This window comes from Charadrius vociferus, unplaced genomic scaffold (assembly GCF_000708025.1).
Source record: "Charadrius vociferus isolate BGI_N301 unplaced genomic scaffold, ASM70802v2 scaffold455, whole genome shotgun sequence".
NCBI lineage: Eukaryota > Metazoa > Chordata > Aves > Charadriiformes > Charadriidae > Charadrius > Charadrius vociferus.
This window is the reverse complement of record NW_009648550.1, coordinates 43,688-65,019: the sequence shown is the minus strand read 5'-3', so window position 1 is coordinate 65,019 and position 21,332 is coordinate 43,688. Positions and strand designations below refer to the sequence as shown.

The 21,332-nt window shown below is 42.6% G+C and overlaps 1 protein-coding gene across 1 annotated transcript in view; it reads left to right on the top strand.

Annotated features, from left to right (window-relative positions):
- Positions 1-21,332, top strand: part of RIN2 (Ras and Rab interactor 2) — a 39,842-nt gene that overhangs the window by 368 nt on the left and 18,142 nt on the right. Inside the window, 5 exon segments of the mRNA XM_009885990.1 lie at positions 7,890-8,082; positions 8,834-8,945; positions 14,688-14,760; positions 17,714-17,805; positions 20,827-21,332. The exon segment at positions 20,827-21,332 is cut by the window's right edge and continues 41 nt beyond it. Of these exon segments, the coding sequence (XP_009884292.1) occupies positions 7,890-8,082; positions 8,834-8,945; positions 14,688-14,760; positions 17,714-17,805; positions 20,827-21,332 (976 nt within the window).

Sequence of the window (21,332 nt, the reverse complement as noted above, 5' to 3'; positions counted from 1 at the left end):
GGAAACTGCTCCCATTGTCTACGGCAATGAGCTTTGCTTTCACGCTGTAAAAACAAAAACTAAAAATGTCCATTGCTTCAAGTGGCTCTGTGAAGATTCAGCATACAATAACATGGTTTATTTATTGTTCTCAGGTTAGGAAGTAAAATGTTAACTGCTATGAGCTGATGCTTTTGTGGGTTAAGTTCATTAATATGTGGGTATCTTGCACATAAAAAAAATAAATTAAGTAGACGGGGGCATTTCCTTAACCTTAAAATGACTTGAGATGCATATTACAGTGCAGATAAAAGTTCTGGCTTTTTAAAATAGATCATTCCATGTGGGTGTGGAGTGTGGAAATTTGTAATGTTAAACTTGTCCCTTTAAGTGGGCATAGTGGGATCGCAGCATTTTGGCTTTGCTGTGGCTGTTGTGCTTGATTGGTAATGTCTGTTAAATTGACATCTGGAGGATATTCAATATTTTAATCATGGTATTAACAAGAGAACACATTTTTGTACTTATTGTTGAAATATTTGTTGCAAGAGGAAAGTAACCGATGCAGGCGTTCTGTTTTATCTGATTGCACAATCCGGGCCAGCTCTGGAGCTGGTGGGCTTTGTTCTTCAAGGCGGTGAGTTAATGAAGTGGATAATAGTACGTTAATTAGATTTACATCCATGTTTTCTAGCTTTTTTTTTTTCTTTCTAGAAATACTTTTGAAATATGCTAAAACTTACTACAATATACATTTAAATTATTTAAATAAAACATTAAGCAGCATCTTTGTTGCCTAAGTGGTAAAGAACATGAGACAGCTGAACTAATTAAAGTCCTTGGCTATGGCCCTGGTTGCACATTATTCAAGTTTTAAAGCTTTTGAAAGCGCAGTTCTTTTACAGGGCATAAAGGATACTCTCTCCATTTTGGTGGATTCAGCTAATTAATTTCAATGATCATTAGCTAATTTTCAGTTAAGAGAATGCGTCTTGTATCTTTGAATACGCCATATGGATGAAAGACTAAGATTTACTAGTTCTAAAATCTTGGTGGAAACACTTAGCTGGAAACAGTCAATTAAATCTCCACATTTTACAGATCGGGGGGGTACTAATTTTTTTCTTGTATGGATTTTATTAACTTAATTTGTTAATTCTGAGTGCAAAGTATATTTTGATTATTTAAGTAAAGCTAAAATAAAAAAGTGGATAACGCAATTTCCATGACTACTTAACTGAATTCAATCTCATATTGAAATAATAGCTATCCAATAAAAAAAGAAAATCTTTTCTGTCACTTTTCAGCTGATAAATGTAAAATATGAAATGTAAATGTATGAATTAAGGTCAATTTTTTATGACAACATAATTCTGAACTGTGTGCTTCTATGTAAGGAAGAAGTTGTATCAAAGTTGATATAAATTATATAATTAGTTGTGTACTGATATCTTTTGTTTCTATAGAACTACAGAGCAAGATTGGAAAACCTTAGTTGAAACTACTGCAGAGTTCTTGTTTAAACTAGACTCCCCACCAGGATGTGTTTATTATCATAACTTTATTCCTTTGTAGGTAATTTAAAACTTCGTAATTAATGTAGGTTGCTTTTATTATTGTGTGTTCTGCTGTTCAGAAGTTGGTATCTTGATGTGGGATCTGGATTTGCATCTAGAGAAATTTGAGCTAAAAGAAACGTGTATTTTTCTTGCTTGTTTTTCACCTGGGCGTATATCTGCATGCACCCATAGCAGTTTAGGGAAGGCAACAGTTGGAAGAGCTCTCCCCTGTATCCAGAAAAATAAGTACATGAAACCGTGTGTCTGTAACTTCAGTGTTGTGGTGTGGGGGTTTTGTTTGTTTGTTTTTGTTGTTTTATTTTGGGTTGGTTGGGGTTTTTTTTATGGTTGTGCGGTGACTTTCAGATTTATAGTCCTCCCCCAGTTATGTTTTAGACTTGTCTCCCCTTTTTACTTCTATGGCCCAAGTAATATTGAGAGTTATTCAAGTAACGGGGCCTGCAACTTTGGCTTGTAAGCATGTAAAAGCCAGGCAAAAAAAGAGACTCGTAAAAATGTGTTTTAAGTGGGATGCTCACATCATGCATTCCAATATTCCTGTGTTTGCCTGGACTCTTTTTTTTTTTCAGCGGAGACACGTATCTCAGTAACGTAAATGAGTGGAGTTGTCAGAAAAGGGCGTAAGTGGGATGGATTTCTGACTTGCGCTGTACTGGTGACCTTTGAAAGGGTAAATGGAGAGCTTCTGCATGCAATGGCAGCCTGGGTCCACGTAGGATCAGGGAGCACATGCGATGCATCTGGTGGCAACCAGAGGGTCTTTCAGGAGGCAGTCAGCCTCCCTCGAGAGCCATAGGACCCCCTGCATGTCTGGTGTGTTTGTGAATGATGGCGAGGGGAAAAAGCTTGCTGCTGTCCCTCCATAGGGAGGGCTGTCAAGCCCCAGTCTTCCTGGAACATTTGCTGCCTGTGAAATGATTCAGGGATCATTCAGCCGGATCAGCTGCTGGTGGTGGCAGTTGCTGCAGCTTGTTCCCTTCCTGCTCAGTTACCATGACAGAAACAAGGGCAGAACTTTGCTCCCTCCCTCCTGTTTTGCACCGGATGGCCCTCACGCCTGTGTCTTCTACATTTTTCCACAGCAGTTATTAACTTAAGTAGAGTCATCTTCTGCGTCTTGCATGGTGAATTGCTTCTGTTACTGTTGACAGGTAGGCAAGTATCCAACAACCTTTTCCCCAGCAGTTTTGTCCTGTCCCTTCAGCTCTAATGGGATGGAGAAGAAAGTGACAGTCCAGCTGCTGAGGAGTGGAGGTAATGCTCAGCAGAGGCTTCACGCCTTCTTCCAGCTGATGCTGGATGTGACTGTGTAGGCTGGGCTGGTGTGATTAAGGCCTGTAAGATCGCAGGATTTACAGAAATCCAGGCATTTGCAGTGGGGAGTCAAACTGGGTTAAATGCGGGGAGCCTTTGGTGGGACTGGAGCAAGGTTCAGACTTACCTGCAGTTTTAGAAAGATTCACTTTACCTGCCTGTTGCTGTTCTCTTTGCTTTTGCGACTGGGAAAGAAACAAGAGGAATATTCCTTGCTGCTGAGTAACAGTGGAGTGGGAGAACAATGAATCCGGACGGAGCTGTGTTTTGCAAACCTTTGCACCATGACAAAGAGTTGGCAGCAAGGCTTGTTAAATTGCATTGCCGGGGAGATGCTGAGCATCCTACTGCCATGGGCGAAGTGCAGACTTCTCTCTCTCTCCCTCCCTCTGCTAACATGATCCTGCTGTGCAAGTACCCTAAAAACAGAGGCCAATCCAGGCAAAAAATGGAGTGAGGGAATGTGGGCACATTCATGTGCAAGTTAGTCATTATCTTCATTATAGCGTCAAACCTGGTCTCTCACTATGACCTTCTTCCTGGTTAGTGAGCACATCTGGAATTTATCTGGAACGATAAGCTAAACCCAGGGTCACTCTTTCATTTGAGCTGATAACCAGCCGTCTCCATAGTGTGGAGCAGACTGAATCCCCCAAAAGCTCATGGTCATCTAGGTCCTTCCTACAGCTCCTCTCACGCCCTCAGAAGGTTGGGTAAGATCTTTCCGTAGAGGGGTGTGTGCATGTGTTTATGTAAATCCGACAGCAGCTGGCTTAATTTAATTCAACACAGCAAACCCACAGAACAGCGTTGGTTGTCCTGATAGGATGTACACACAAGCTGGATGCACCTTCACTGTGTCTGTAATCCCAAAGAGAGAAAAGTCCATTCCTCAGGACAGCGTTTGTCAATGCAGGAGGCTGGCAGTAGTTTCAGAGAGCAGATCTGCTCCTTGTCCCAAGCCTCACAAAAAAAAATATGGGAGAAATGTTAGAAGTTTAGGTTTTACAAGGTTAGAGTAAGAGGCGTAGGTAGGATTCGAAAGACCAAAAGAAAATCGCTGTAGCAAGCGGGAGGGCACACGCATTTGCTTTATAGGTACGTGATGGAGGTGTATGTTACAGCCCTGTGGCTATGAGGGTTGATCATCCTGGTGACAGGCTTCAACCTGTTCCTTGTCCTTTTTACCATGAGCTAAGTCTAATCAGGATGTGCAGCACAGCATTGTTTATCTTGGCAGTTACCTCTGTTTACTTCCCACAGGCCTATGGGTTTTCTCAAATCAAAGGCAACTCGGGTGAATCATGTATTTTCTTTAGTTCATTGTGAGTTGCGTCGAAACTCCTCTCCCATTGGAGAGGAACCAGTGTAGCACCCCTGCATTAAAGTAGACCATCTGTGGAGATTGGTATGTGTTTCAGTTTTGAGTTTTATGTGACCTAGTCTGATTGTCTTTTCTTGGGAGTCACTGTATCTAAAACAAACAAACAAAAAACCAACAAACCAACACAAAAGAACAACAACAGAAAACCAAAAACCAGTCAAAAAACCCAACGAACAACAACAACAAAAAAACCCAAACTAAATCCAAAGCCAGGAAAGAAATTTAATTGTTGCATAATATACGGCATATTTTGCTAGCATTTAGGTTACAGCAACTTCTTATTCTGTACACTTGAATTAATCAGATGATCGTGAGGAATTCAAATGGTTCTTCTTTCCATGCTATTGTTTCCAAAGAAGTTACACACATATCCAAGTCCCAAATAAATTTACAGTCTAACTCTAAGACGTGACAAACGCTGGGAACTCCCATGTGTCAGGGTTGCATGTTTAGTGTCCAGATCATTAATTAAAATAATTTTAAGAATAAAAATCAAACTCAGTCTGTGATGCTCAGTAGTGCTAGACCATTGCAAATAGGCTGTCAGAACAGATCAATGGACTTCTGACGGCATTTGCCTCCTGGATCTTTGGAAGTGGCTTCACATAAGTTGTATGTGGTTTGCCAGATGCGGTTCTTCCCAAGCTATGCTCCTGCCAGAGTTCGCCAGGTCTGATCTTTCTCTCTGCCTCTTTCTTTATTATTTGGAAAGGAAATAATTTTAAGTGTGTTCTGTTTCTAGTTTACCTTCCTGCAGATTGCAATAATGTACTAGTACTGATCTAGTTGAGGTACATTGGGGTCATTTGAACTGGTAGTGTTTAGGAGTGGCAGAAAGTGGCATCATGACCAGATACTCAGTCTTTGGCTTATTTCTTGAGAGGGCAGATACAGCTGCAAGAAGGAGGGGGGATGGTGTGTATTTAGGTCAGTAAGGTGCGGGCTCACACACTGCATTCCTTCCCACATCGCAGCATGGGGGAGCGATTGTGCATATAAGTGCCAGGAGGTTCCAAAAACCTGGCAGCGCCCTATTCAAATTAATCTTCCAATTTATATCGGTTTGGCTGTGTTTGACTATTAATCCAGCCATACTGAAGAGGAACATTGTGACCCTACGCACGTGTGTAAACTCTTACTAGCTTTAGGTTGTTTCATGGTAGCAAGCAGTGCCAGGCCTTATAGCTGATACCAGTAATGCACCTTTTTTTGTATGTGGTGTAACTTGCTTTCGTAGGCAAAAAAAATTCCCCCTCAGACACGTTCCCTCTGCAACATGTTTGATTTCCACCTCTTGACCAAGGAATGGAAATAAGTTCTATCTAGTTAAGCCTGGAGCCAGTGTCAGTGTATAACTTGCACTTTGCCACAGCTATCTTTGGTTTGTAATGTTGCTAACTGGTTCTGGGGGTGAGTGGAAAGTTTGTGTACTTTCTGTTCTGGAGGTACAGCTCATTAAAACACTTTTATGATTCATGATTTGACTTCCATGGAGATTCATACATTGCAACACTAGGTTCTGCTGGGACCGTGATCGAAAGGGGAACCCAGGATTCCTATTGTGGCAGTTTCAGAACCCTGTCATAACTGATCTAAGCACTACTTCCCCTCTGGACGCAACATATTTCTGTGTATTTAGTGCCCCTTGAAGGCATATTGGCAGTTACTAACAGCTTTTGACATGCGGGGAGGGAAGATAGTTGACGTTTTAGATGCCTTGCAAATCTAAAAGGCATTGCATCGTAAATAAGGAAACAGAAAGACAACAAAAAGTGAGGCACACACGTGATCTAGTAGTGATAATTGATCCAGGTAATGAAAGTTTGAATGATTGTGCCTTTTCTTCTCTGATCATGGAGGGAAAGTTCTCTACCCTATCTGCTTTCCATTCTAGCCCTGTCCAGAAGCACTGCAAGTTGTTGACGAAAGCTAGAAAAAGCAGTTTGGTGGTTTGTTTAGTTGGTGGGTTTTGTTTTGGGGTTGGTGTTTTTTGGGGAGGGAGACTTTTGTTTGTTTATTTTTAAGTATTCAGTGCTCCTGTGCCTGCGAAGTCTCTACCCGCTTGCTCTGGGTACAGTAGCTGGCATAATGGAGGTGGTAAATGCTGTTAATGATGTTTGCAGACAGTCCAAAACACAAAGTTCAGAATTGCTGTGAGACAGTTTGCAGTGGGGAAATGCAGCTGTGTTGCCCTCTGCCACTGAGGGCCTCTTCTGCCATCAGAAAAGGTCTGTACTGAGAACACAGCCTCTGTGCCTGACATCTTAGTGAGTCAGATCTTGAGCTTGCAGGGTTTTTTGTGTATGCTCAAATATTGTCATCAGGAAGCTGTCACCAGAGTAACTGCTCTGTAGTGATTTCTAGCACTGGAAGAATCACAGGATGTACTTTTAGCTCAAAAATTAGGAGTTTGAACCAGCAGCACACATGCAATCATACTGCATATTCCGTACTGTGTGAATGACGGCGAAGCTTTGCATAACAAAAGGAGTTCTCAAAGTATTCTGTTTGTTTGGATTTTTAATACATAACAAGTATCTGCAGCCTCCAAGAACTGTACTTCATTACTGAATTTAGCAGTAACTTTAACTGCCCTGCCCCAAGTAAATTTTAACTTTACACTACTTTGTCACATTCACACCTAGCTTAGCCTTTATTCCTCACATGTGAGTCAATTCGGAGCCAAAGGAATTAGGAGCATAAATGTACAATTCCTTTCTTGCTTCTGATCCTGGGAAGTGGACTAAAATGTGAAGTAAGGACCTTTCATGTCAAAATGGCAAAAATGTAAATATTTAGAGAATTTAGGGTATGAACCATAAAAAAAAATTACTATCAGGATGATTTCTTAATGAAGCTGTGCCTTAGGGAGAGTTATTTGGGGGATTTAACCTGTTTTTCTTCCTTCTTTTTTTTTTGTTTGTTTTTTTTCTTTTCTTTCTTCTTTTCTTTTCTCCTGACAGAGGTCTCTGACCACTCGTTAGCAGAGGGGAACAAAGATGGATACGCAGCTGCGAAGATGACAGGGCTGGTGGAGCAGACACAGTAGTCTGGGGATAAGATGAAGTGATGCTTGTTTGTGGGCTTCTGTTGTGAAAGCAATCCCTACAAGCAAACAGAAAGTGCTTGTGTTTGGTGCAGTGATTGCCAACAGGTAGTGGGTTGCTCCCTTGTCAGCGTATTGAGCAGATTTTTCTGGCAGGCAGGACAGAGCAAGATTTCCGTGGGTTTCAGCTTTTGCGGTCTATCTGGGAATAAAAATATCTGAATTGCCTTTGAAGAGAAGTTTTTTCAGATGTGAACATAACAAAGAAAGAAGGTGAAATGTTCAATCAATAATGTATGTGTATACACCTGTATCTGAAGTGATTGCTGAATTTCAACAACTAAATGGAAGAATCGTATGGCTTATCTTAAAGCTAGCTGTTAAATTGAAGACAAGTGAAAGAAAAAAAAAATCTTATGGAAAAGAGAATTTTTGTGTATACTAATTATATGAATTCTCAGTGGGAGAAATACCAGTCCAGGGTGCCAGCAGTGCCACTAGCTTTGTGACAGCTATTTGTTAAACTGAGTCTTTATAGCAGCTTAGCATGTCTAATTTTCTTTTTTTTTTTCCAAAACTTTCACAGTTTAGTAAAGGACATGGATAATGTCTCTCCTGAGAAAAATGACGTGAAAAGCTGCCCTCGGGACTCTGGATATGACAGCCTATCCAACAAGCTAAGCATATTGGACAAGCTCCTCCATACTCACCCTGTGTGGCTGCAGCTTGGTCTGAATGATGCTGAAGCCATGGAAATTCTGCAGGCCCAGCCTCCTGGGGTAAGAAGTTACGCTTCAATTTCTTTGAGCAAGTGTTAACATCAAAACCAAAACAAAACCAAACAAAACACACAAAACCCCCAAACCAACCAATATCCCACCCCTATTTCTTCTGTGCTTTGGATAATCTGAGTGAGGGCTTCCTGAACGCTGGGCAGCTGGATCAGTTGGAGTGTGACCCATTACCTGGGCTGATATGTTGGGCGACTAGTTTGAGGTCCTTGGGAACTGAAAACTAGAAACTAGACTGCTGCAATTACAGCTCCAAAGCTGGACCTTGCTAACCAGGGTTGTATGTAACAGATGTATTTCTGCCATAATGAGAAAGCAATATAAACAGGAAATGTCAGCATTTTATCCTTCACTGGTGCCTGCATTAAAGTTGCTATGATGGAAACCAGGCCTCGTCTGCTTGGGTGAGGCTGATGGCATGTTTCCAGTGCTGCCTCCATCATGGTGCAGAGGGATTGCATGAATGGGCTGTGTTAAACTGGAGAACTCAGAGAAGGGCATAATGGATTTGGTGTCGCGTGTCTGTGTTATACAAGGATGAGATGCTTTTCTAAATGTTCTGCTGCCATTTTACTCCAAGTGGTTGGAACTGGTACAGTAACAACTAAGTAAAATTCTGAAACATTTTGTATAGATCAGAGATCATGAAGTTGTTCGGGTTCCTTTTGTCTATAACCTGTCTCTAATAAGGCACGTGTGATGAAGCTAAAGCCATGTCCTTTTGCCTTCTCCAAAACAGATATTTCTGGTTAGGAAATCTACAAGGTTGCAGAAGAAAGTAATCTCTCTGCGTCTGCCCAGTGACTGTGGGTCCTGCCTGAAAGAATTTGCGGTAAAAGAAAGCACGTACAGTAAGTTGTGTGTTACATTCTTTTCAGCTATTTGTCACCCTGTGTGAGCCAGGAGCACTCTGCATTGGTGAAAGCCACAGCAGAAGATACCCAAAGTCATGCAAATAGTGTCACAGACTGCCTACAATGCTGCCTGCAGAGGGCTCCGAGTGGGTCAGGCATATCTTGGAGAAGGGAAGCTATACAGAGATGCTTAAGTTTGTGCTGGGTACAACTGGAGTATTTATTTTATGCACCTTGCTGGACCCAGCATTCACTGATTATATTATGGGTAATTATGCTCTCCTGTAGAAACACAGTCTGTAATCCTGTTTGTTGTCAATGAAACAATTTCCTTGTACTCAAGGGACTGTTCTTGAATGCAACTCTGTTATGAGCTCTCCCTGTCTACAAATTTGGGTGAGGTATGGGGTGGGTTGGTGTTTTTTTTTGTAATAACTAGATGGATTTTAACCCATTGGAACTGTTTCTGATGCGAGAGAAATGATTTTTACTTTTTTAATTCCAACTATATTTGTTCCCTGTTTTCTAATAGAAATGAGCAAATGTTAGAGTTCCAGTCAGTTTCAAAATAATACATCCCTTATCCCTTTAGAAGGAGGGTGTTAAAAATATCATAGAATCATAGAATCCCAGGTTGGAAGGGACCTCGGGGATCATCCAGTCCCACCTTTCTTGGCAAAAGCACAGGCTAGACAAGATGGCGCAGCACCCTGTCCAGCTGAATCTTAAGTGTGTCCAATGACAGGGAATCCACTACTTCCCTGGGGAGATTATTCCAATGGCTGATTGTTCTCATTGGGAAAAATTTTCCTCTTGTGTCCAATCGGAATGTCCCCAGGAGTAACTTGTACCTATTACTCCTCATCTTTTCCATGGGACTCCTTGTAAAAAGTGAGTCTCCACCTTCTTTGTAGCCACTCTTTAAATACTGGAATGTGATGATAAGGTCTCCCCTAAGCCTTCTTTTCTCAAGGCTGAACAAACCCAATTCTCTCAGCCTTTCCTCTGAGGGCAGGCTTCCCAGCCCTTGGATCATCTCGCTGGCCCTTCTCTGGCCCCTCTCCAGCCTGTCCACATCTTTTTTGTGTAGTGGGGACCTAAACTGACACAGTATTCCAGGTGTGGCCTGACAAGTGCTGAGTAGAGGGGGATAATGACTTCTTTATCTCTGCTGGTGATGCCCCTGTTGAGGCAACCCAGCATCCTGTGTGCTTTCTTTGCTGCAGCAGCACACTATTCACTCATTGAGCTTGTTGTCTACCAGGACCCCCAGCTCCCTTTCCACAGATCTGATCTCCAGCTGGGTAGATCCCAGTCTATGCTGCACTCCTGGATTATGTTTCCCAGGTGCAAAACCTTACACTTGTCCTTGTTGAACTTCATAAGGTTCTCGTTAGCCCACTCTTCCAGCTCATCCAGGTCTTCTTGCAGGGTGGCTCTCCCTTCCGAAGTGTCTACTTCCCCACTCATTTTGGTATCATCAGCAAACTTCATCAGGGTAGACTTGATCTCATCATCCAGATGACTTATGAAGATGTTAAAGAGCATTGGGCCCAGTATCGATCCCTGGGGGACCCCACTTGTGACAGGTTGCCAGTTTGAAAAGTAGCTATTTACCACCACCTTCTGCGTGTGGCCTGTCAGCCAGTTCCCCACCCACCACACAGACTACTTATCTAGACTGTAACACATCAGTTTCTCTAGGAGGATGCTGTGGGAAACCACGTCAAAAGCCTTGGAGAAATCCAGGTAGATGATGTCCACAGCTCACCCCATATCAACAGAGCAGGTTACTGTGTTGTAGAAGGCAATCAGGTTTGTCAAGTACAATTTGCCCTTGGTGAATCTATGCTGCCTTTTCCCAATCACATGCTTCATTTGACTTGTCATAGCCCTCAGAAAGATTTATTCCATAACTTTCCCAGGGACTGAAGTAAGACTGGTGGGCCTATAATTGCCTGGATCCTCCTTTAAGCCCTTCTTGTAGATGGGGGTGACATTAGCCTTCTTCCAGTCTTCTGGGACATCCTCCCACCCATCTCCACAACTCCTCAAAGACTATGGAGAGCAGCCTCACAATGATGTCAGTCAGCTCTCTAACAGCCTCGGGTGGATAGCATCAGGGCCCATTGATTTGTAGGCGTCAAGCTCCTACATACGAACATCAAGCATACGAACTCTTCCGTCACTGGCAGTGGCTCTGTGTTTGCATTAACCTGTTTTTTTTTTGTTCCCAAGGCCTGGGACCCAACAGTGCTGGTAAAGGCAGAGGGGAAGAAGTTGTTGAGAACCTCTGCCTTTTCAGCACTGGTGATGACTAATTCACCTCTCCTGTTTAACAGCGGACCAATATTTTCCTTCTGTTTCTGCTTCTTGTTTACGTACCTGAAGAACCATTTCTTGCAGTTTTTTTACATCTCTGGCCAATTTCAATTTAAGCTGAATTTTTGCTTTTCTAACTTGCATCTTTGCAGGCCCTTGTAGTTCTCAATGGATATTCATCTGCTTTTCTCTCTCTGATACACTTCTCTTTTGGTTTTGAGCAGACTCAAAAGCTCTCAGTTAAGCCAAGGGGGCTTCTTGCTCCACCTGCTTCCCTTACCTTTAAAGGGGATGACCTGTTTTTGTGCTTCCAGGAGAGTGTTCTTGAAAAACTCCCAGCACTCGCTAACTTTTTTATCCTCCATGGAAACTTCCCATGGAATCCCTTCTGAGTGAGCTGAAGTTTGCTCTTCTAAAATCTAAAACCTTTGTCTTTGTACTAACCTTCAGCATGCTCAAGCAGGATCCCAAACTCCACAATATTTTGACCACTGCCACTAAGGCTATCACTAACCAAGATATTGCAAAGCAGGTTATTTTGGTTTGTGAGTAGTGCCAGCAGTGCCTCATTCCTGGTTGGTGCATCTAACATTTGTATGAGGAAGCAGTCCTCTACGCATTCCAGGAACTTGATGGATGACATGTGAGCTGCTGTATTGTTCTTCCAACAAATGTCTCGGTAGTTGAAGTCACCCGTAAGAAACAGGTTCTGTTGACCCGAAGCTTACTTAACTGACCCAAATATTGCTTCATTTGCCTTAGCATGTTGGTTTGGAGGTTAATAGCAGATGCTTACTGTAAGATCCCCTTTGGAGACATCCCCTCTGATCTTGATTCAGGTGGCTTCCACAATCACTATAGTTGACTTCTATACATTCAAGGCCCTCCTTAACATATAGCACGACAACTCCTCCTCCTCTTCCCTGCCTGTCTTTTACGAAATAGCGTATAGCCATCCATCATGGTCCCGCAGTCATTGTGAGTTCTCCCACCATGTTTCAGTTATTCCTATGATATCATAACTTTATGACTTGGTGCAGAGCTCCAGTTCCTCCTGTTTGTTCCCCAGGCTGTGTGCATTGGTATACATACACTGAGGTGGGTGGTCTTCTGGTTCACATCTTAGGAGGCAGCTAAGGAATATGTCACTGCTCTGGTTGGTCTGGCTTATACCCCAGATGGTTGAAGTGGCGTGAGCGTTGCCACTTTGGAACCTGAGCCCAGAGTCCTTCAGTTTAAAGCCTCCCTCACCAAGTTGGCCAGCCTGCTGCCAAAGATTCCCTTGCCCCACTAGACAGGTAGATCCCATCCCTCCCTAGCAGGCTAGGACATTGAAGATGTTGAAGAATGTCCCATTGTCATAAAAGCCAAAACCCTCATGACAGCACCAGTCATGAAGCCAGAAGCTGATTTGCATTATATGTCTGTTTCTGGCTGTACCCTTTCCTCTAACTGATGGAAGAAGAGATAACTTACACACCAATACTTTTTGTTTCCACTCCCAGGGCTATGTTTGAGATATAGGAATGAAAAAAGGAAGCTGCAGCTAATGGTTGTATGTGGTGCAGAAACTGCAAGTGGAGCAAATGGTTCATTTTAATAAGAAAGTGAAAACTGGAGAAAATCAGCAGCAGTATCAGTTAAACACAGAGGGTCTGTAGTTAACTTCTGTTTCTATTAGTAAACTGAGATAATCTTAGTTGAGTTTTTTTTTCTTTTTACCTCTCCCTTCCCTGCCTCTAGCAACAAAAAAATAATTCTGTGTGTCTGGTTTGGTTCCAGTTACAACCAAGGCATGGCAAAGAGAAGAGAAAGTTATAAATGACAAGTTGATCTAAGTGTGATCTGAGGCTGTGTCGGTAGGCTTGTTATACTAATGAATTCCCTCTCTCCCATCTAGAAAATAAAATAATAATACAATGTCTTTCAAGAATAAAATTTTACCACAAGGGGGAAGTATCTGCTGATGTTTTTACTCACCAGTCATAGCTGAGGTTTTAATTGTAGTCAGGGATCTGAAGACTCATCTTCTCTTAGCCTGCCCTCAAATCACTTGCGTGCTTACTGTCTGCATTGTTAGCATTTCTCTTAAAGCAATCCCTTTTTCCAGGCACATAAAAGACCAGATTGACCCATCCTTTTGTGTAAGCGTTGAATAAATGATCAGCACCCAATTTAAGCTTTTCTCTGGTTCATGTTCAGACTTCATAGTCAGTAGCACTGGAACTTTGGTGTGGGGGAGCTGGCCTTGCAGCATGGAGTAATGACAAAATTACGCCTTCGCTACTCGCTGAGAAGCATTGCTGAGGTATCCAAAGCTGCTGCGTGGCTTTTGGCTTTCCCCACCAAGCCTGGGAGTCTGCTTTGTTTCAGCCCAGATGTCTGAAACATCCGCAGCAGTGGAAGTACTCTGCTTGGGATATGAATTATAAAAGTGTTCCTCTGCTGGTGAAACAGCGACAGTGTGTGCACCGCATCAGCTGGAGATTCACCCCAGTGATCTGGCTTTTCTAACTCGGGGATGGGCTGAAGCAGTCACAGACTTCACATTCACCCCTTTGTAGAAGTTGTCCAAGATTGCAAGAGAGCAGCGTTTGTGTACTCCAGGAACCTGTCTTATGCTAACGTTCTATTTCATAAATGCTCTTCCTCCTGTTCTGGTCTCAGTCATGTCCAGAGGCAAAAGATCTTGGTTGTTTCACTGTAGAAGCTGCTTCTGCTTGATCTTTGTAGTCATTGGGTAAGATTTGCCACTGTAATCAGAGAGAGCTTAATAAGTGACGTGGCAATCACTTCTGTCATTATTACTGTGAACAAGTATTTATATCAATAACAAACAATGGTATGGAGTGGTAAAAAATGAAAGGGACCGCTCATGTCTTCCTCCCCCATTGTGCAAGGCAATGGCATGAAGCAGAATTGTCTTCAGGTGTTTTTAAGGGGTTTTCAGGTTAAATGGTTTTCTTGAAGTGAGTGAAAATTTATCATCTCCCATTAGGTGTTAACACATCTGGGGACAAAAGAGCAAGTAGGATGGAATGCAAGAGGAGGAAATAAGAGATGTAAGATTAGGTATATTAATACACCGGGCAAACAAAACCTCAGTTATTAATTTATTGTCTATTAACAAAATGTTGCGCAATTCTGATCACACTTGATCTGGTTCCCAGGAATTAGACCATATGTTTGGAAAACAAAAACAGACCCACTACCAAGACTATAAGTATGTTCTTGAAAATGCCTTTAGCAGAGACATGTACTCCTCTGCACAGTTGTTTTCTCTTTAACTGAACAGTAGCTAGTTTGATGGTGCAAACTGATAATTTCATGCAAAAATCTGAGATGTATTTTATTAAGCTTTTCTAAGAAATGGTGGACAGACGTGTGATTCTTTCCCTCTTGTAACTTTCTTCACAGCGTTTTCCTTGGAGGGATCTGGAATAAGTTTTGCTGATTTATTCAGGCTCATTGCTTTCTACTGTATTAGCAGGTAAGGTGGTGTTATGTTCTAAGTTGCATTTGCTAAGCTGTCATGAAAAAAAGAGTCTCGAGGACTTGGTTCAGCATGGTACTTATGTTGCCAATCTACAAATGATCCTGGATAGTCTTAGAAGGTAATGGGAGAAATAAGAAATGAGAATTGGAAGCAAGTGTCTCTGTCCTATTTGGTACAGATTATTGGAAGGCTGGTGGTGTGTTACCCACCCAACTGAGAGGTGTTACAAAGTTGAACTTTACTTAGAGCTAATATCTTATAATGCTTTGTTAACTGCTCTGTAACTCATTGAATAAGCACCATAAACTATTTTGCAATGTTCATTTCTCGGAATTGCTAGTAAAAAGCATTTTTGGAGCATAACGGAAAAAATGTCAGGTCATACTGTAGAATATGACAGCTAAGAGATGCGGGTGTAAATTGTGAACAACAAAAATAGCCTCATCAGCTTACCAGTTTATGATTGCTCAACTTGTTTTCCAGGTAGTACGCTGAGAAAAAAATAGCTGGTGTTTTTTATCTTTTACGTTGTTGTCGATTTTGGCTTTACTTTACTGGTGAAAACTTCCAGAGTGATGCTCAAGCCTTACATTTATCCACAGACAGGACATAACATGCAGATATGCATTTTGGCTTTCTGAAGGAAGGGGGGACAGGCAACTTTGACAGTCTCGGTCCTTTTACTGCAACGAGGTTGCCGGTTGGTGCTGACCGTGATGACTTCTAGTGTGAGAGACACTCACTAGGGATGCACTTAGGTGGTTGTGTTTACTGTTTTTGTTTGTGATGGTGAAGTATCTAGACCCCCTTTGTTACAGGCCTCCATTTTGCCAAGCTGTACGTGCATGTGATGAAAGAAGCGTTTATGCCACATAAGTAATTGGTCAGCACTCATGAGAAATGAGCTGAAACTGCATTTGAAAGCAGTTTAATGATGAGCAATTCCTTATCTTGTCACCCCTTCCGTTCTGCGGGCTAGCCAGGCTCTGGTAAATTCCCTTTAAAATGCCTACTGGGAGCATGCAGCAAATGTAAACTTCTTTGCATTAATTTATCTCTTTTCTTTCACTGAAGGCTTAAAGTTGCTTCACATTTGCGAATAGTAAGCCCACAAACGCACAGTAGCTTCTTGCCTTGCTCATGAGTCTCATAACTGGGAGTCTCTCTGCAAAGTGGCTTTTATTTTCTTAATGGTATTTCAGTCAGCCAAGTGTGAATTTAGTGTCCTGATGCAGTCAGGCCTCCCATTCAGGAAGCACATACAAAACTGCATAACCAGGCTCTTCACCTGTTTGTTGTTCTGTTCCTTTTCTTGTTGCCCTTTGGGGAAGGGGAAGGAAGTGAAAGAGTGCTGATCATAACTTAGACATGGTGTTAAAGCTTTCCCAGTGCATCTTCTTAAACACAACTTTAGCTACAAACCCATCCAGAGATACCAGTAATAAACACAACTTCAACTGCAAACCTGTCCAGATATTTCAGTAAATGAAGATCACTCTTTGATTGTGGGTATGTTTTTGCAAGCGGATGCTTATTTCCCCATTCGGTGGAGAAACATCCGAAGTGTTTCTGTTTGTCTAATGTTTCTTAAGTGGCAGCATCTGCCCAGCATCCTTGTTGTCTTCAGGCAGCAGCCTAGGAATCCTGGGGGTGCAAGAGGAAAATGTATAGCCTACTGAAGGGAGCAGATAGGTAGCCATCATGAAAAAGAGAGTACCATTTGGTACATCTCAACAAAACCAGGAGGATTTCCTAAAACCAGAGGGAATTTCTTACAACAGATGCCCCATCAGTTTGTATGAGGAGTCAAGGCTTACCTATCTTTATATGGAGTCCGTGATGTTATGGTCTCTAGATTATCGGTTGTACAATGTTGAAAGTGTCTTTTCAAATACATTTTAGCTAGTGTATCAGTCTCGTGCATATACTTAATTTGAATTTGAGTGGCATTCTGAGATCCTGTTTTTTTCAACAAGTTAACATATAACATAGAGAATATTTATGTGATAAAAACGCACTATCAATACTACAACAGATGGTTGGCTTGTTCACAGCCTTAAAAAAAAAAATATGCCCACACCAGTTGTGTGTAGGATTCCTGTGCTCCATTTGTTCTCATTTACTCTTAATTACATTGATACTTCTACAAATTTTGCAGTTTAGCATGCGCTGTTGTTTGAGGGTGTATCGGTACCAACTGGGCAGGCAAGAGGTACAGTATTGGTTGATGGTAGTACTAATACCATGTACATGTGGTTAAGTAGTTTTGTCCCTTAAAATCTCTGTATAAAAGCTTTTTGGACTGGGTTTGGCTTAAGTTGTTGTTCCTGCATTCATGCATCTCCCTTTGTAAACATCCATTGAACTTCTAGTATGCTGCGAAGCGAAACCACATACGAGAATAAATTATAAACACTTTCTTAAATGGAAGTATATTTTCAGCCTGGGACAGAGTAGCACCAAAACATCCTAGCTTAGAAATTTTTAGGCTAGCCGCCCAAGTATTCTTCTAAATTTTTATTCTGAGGACTGGAATTCAACTTCAAGAGCAAGGAATATCATATTCAGAAAATAAGAAGCTTTGTTGAAAGGTTAAGGTCAGATAACACTTTTGCATCCCACTGGTATGCTTGTAAAAGACCAGGTGTAAAAAGCATCTGCTGTAATGGGAGAAAATATTGGATGACTCTGGAAATGAGCCTAAAAAGAATGATGGGGACTTGATTGTCATTTGTGCTTCACAGCGCTTTCCAATGTACAGAAGCCCCCCCATTACCTGTTGGTAATGTTTTCACTGTGTGCTGTGTGTTTAAGGCTCTTGCTACCTGCCACAGCTCCAGAAGAAAATAAGAATCAGAGCTCAGCCACTGCCAGTGTTGAAAACAAATGCTTTTAAAACTATGGATGTGGTTGTGAAAACCGTAACTGTTTTTCTTTTTGACAACAGGGATGTCCTTCCATTCACCCTGAAGTTGCCTCATGCTATTGCTGCAGCAAAGACAGAAGCTGAACTTGAAGAGATTGCTCAGCTTGGACTGAGTAAGTAGTTCTCTACATAGATGTCATTCCATGCAGTGTTGCTGTAAGCTTGAAAACATAGGCTGTATCATAAGTAGTTCATATTAGTCAGTGATGATATAGATTTCATTTAGAAAAGCAGCTTCTCTTATTGGGAAGGCCAAACCTTGCGCTTGCCAAATGGTGACCTTGGTGCTCTTCCTTCCTTCTGTGATATTTTTGTTAGTCCTGTTTCCTTCCTTCCTCCTTCTCTCCCCTCTCTGGGCATCCCTTTGGCAAAGCAAGTCTTACAATTCCCAGGCAGAGGTTTGATGTAGCTTCTTCTCCAAGGGCTAATGTTGGCTGTGGGCTCATGTAGCGGGCACTAGCTTGGCTATTTGCTGGGGTTGCCAGGAGAGTGTAGGAACTGAGGTTTGTTGTTAATAAAACTGCTCAGATTGACGTGTGAACTTAGAATGGTGATTTTTGAGATCAATGGCTCAATACAGTAGCATATTAAAAAAAGGAGGAGCGTAGGGTCTGCAGAGTGTATCCATGCACGTTGGTTTGGTGAAATTTTTAAAACAACAAAAGAAAATGCAAGGACATGTCCTGGCATCGCTTGACTGCTACAACCAAATACAGGCTGATTGTAAAACGTACCTTGAGCTTGCAGGAGAGGCAAAGCCTGGTGGGATTTGAAACATGAGCTCCACCCAGATGAATCGTTGAGCAACTCCTGCAAAGTGCTGAATGGCCTCATTTCCTTTTGCAGGAAGGGAGGGTTGACTGTCGGCAGTCTGTGCCCCAGTAGATTTTTGAATCGTCTTTGATTTAGAAACTTAGCATGAGGCTCTCTAGAACTATTTGATGGGACTTTAAAGCGAAGCCATACATGCACTGCTTTGCGTATATTTGCTGCAGTAGTGATGCAATTAAGGGATTTTAGAGAGGAGACAAATGATTTCTGCCCTGCTTATCTGCAAGTTTAGGTAATTAGATGAAAGTATGGATTTTCATGGGAGTAGAGGCAAACATGGAACTGTTGGTTAGGTGTTTGGATGGGGGAAAACAAAAAAGAAAAGGTCTGATTGGGATACACTTTAGTGAAGACAGTCTTCTAGTGACACTTGGCAATCTTAAAGTAACATTAGGTGAGTTTTTCCATGGGAGATGATAGTGGTGGTGTTGCCTTCCAGACTAACCACACTGGTTTTGTCCTTAGTACCTGAGAGCACCATGTCGTACTTGCTGCAGAGTTAGTCTTGCTCTTGAATAGTCTCTGTCTACATCATGTGTTGTTTCTTTAAGCTAATACATTTGAAAGCTGAGGAGGAGACTGTGGTGGGTCAGTGTCTGACTGTGTGGTTGGTGTATTTGGGATCAATTACCTACTATACCCCAGATTAAGATCACAGTTTCTGTGAGCAAAAACCAGACAACAAAGCTGAGATTTTGATGGAGTTTTAGGTGTCCACTTGCAAAAGAGTACTCTAGGAAGTCAGCCCTTCAATGCTGTGGACCCAAGAGATGCCTTAAAAACTCCCAAAGGGCCCTTTCTATTAAGTGTGAGCTTTCCTTAAGCAACACGGAGGCACAAAGCACCCTGGTCTGAGCACGCAGGTTTGTAGCTCTGTTGTGCTGTAGGCTCGGAGGGAGAACTGCGCAAGGCAGGTCAACAGCACGTAGCCCAGCACGCCACATCAGGAAGAACTGGTGGTAAAGGTTTTGAGGCTGTTGCCAACCTGTAAGGTTTCACGTGCTGAACATAAGATTCCTTCTCTGTCTCTCCTGTGTTTCACCTGCAACAGTGCTTACATCATGAGTGTTTGGAGCAGCCCACGTGCCGGGCACGCTGGCCAGCCTGCTTTGGGATCTGCAGGCAGGATGTGGAGTCATGGAGCAGGGAATAAAGAGCAGCATTGTATGACTACGTAGAGAAATATGTCTGTGCCTACATATGTTCTCTGGCAGTGGCCTGTCACCAGGGGCCGTTTCCTGTCTTCTGCCCCATAGGCAAAACACAGCCGTTGGGCACAGACCCTGTTGTGGAGTGCTTGGCGTTCATGCACTTGGCTCAAGGTGCTGTTGCTCAGCAGCCCAAATGAGGCGTCTTGGCACTATAGAAAAAGGGGCCATGTGAAGACTGGCGAATTTTAGCAAAATCTCCCTCCTCTGGTATTCCTCCCTTATTTCAGTCCAATTTCTGTCCTCACAGGCTTGTCTGGTTTCAATCTTCATACTTTCAGGAGCTGATGGGCTTTGCCGTTGACTCATTTTTACGAACATGCTGACACTTTGCTGGGACAAGTGCAGAGGCTGCAGCTGAAACTTGCTGGTTTAGCACAGATTTTTCACACTGCTGGTGTGGGACTGCGCATTTGGTCTATTTACGTGCTGCTGAGAGTCTAAAAGCTCAGGCAAACTGTGTCACCATTGCAAAGGCAGGGCTGCAGGCTAGTGCTCTTAAAGAGACACGAGCATCTCGTCTGTGTAGCTAAAGATGATGTGAGCCACCACAGCAAAATGTGAGCTGTGTTTTCATGTGTAGTTTCATTTGTTCACTACCAAAAGAAACCAAACCAAAGTTTTTGATATGTTGCAGTAAGTGGCCATCAGCTGGTGTAAATCAGCCTAACTGTTGTCTTTAATGGACTGAGCTTAATGATACCAGCTGAGTATCTAGGCTTATTTCTCCTGAGTGATATGCTAGTGAGTAGTTTAAGTTCATTTCAGTCTCAAGTTGGTAACAATTACTGTGTTACAGTCTCCATTCCTTTCTTTCATTCTCAGTTTATTTTTAAGCTTAGTTCAGTGCACTGATTTGAAGCTATGCATTGGTCGTGATATTTATAAATGAGTAAGAGCAGTGCCAGGAGTGTAGCGTGCAGTTATGCCTGATGAGGCTTTAAGAGGTTCACTTGGAAATCCCCCCCCCCCTTGAATTAATAAAAGCTTGTCTAAATTTCTTAATACTTGAAACTGATGATGTTGAGCTGAATGTTCTGAAAGCCATCTGCATGCTGTTTTGCATTCTGACACTAACGCAATGATGATTTTCAGACTTTTGGAGCTCCCCAGCTAACAGCAACCCCCCAGATCCTTCACCTCCCCGTAAGCCTGTGCCTTTGGATAGCGCTTCTAAAGACTCGCGTCAGCTCTGCCTTATAAATGGAGTGCATTCTATACGAACCAGAACGCCTTCGGAGCTGGAGTGCAGCCAGACCAACGGAGCGCTGTGTTTCATTAATCCTCTCTTCTTAAAAGTGCACAGCCAGGATGTCAGTGGAAGTCTGAAAAGGCAGAGCCCGAGAACTCAAGACGTGAATGGCACAGCGAGGCCTCGCTCCCCCCCACCCCGGCCGCCACCTCCTTCTATTAATAGCATCCTGACGAGTCCACAGCTTTCCAGGACTATAAAGCAGGCGAGCATGCCAGAAACAGTCAACCATAAGAAAGAGAGAGGCTTGGATTTGCTGCAGAGTAAACCAACCCCTATTCCGCCTCCTCGGCTGAAGAAGCAGGCTGTTTGCTCGGAGGTGGAAGGTGGCTCGAAGGGAGCAGCAGGA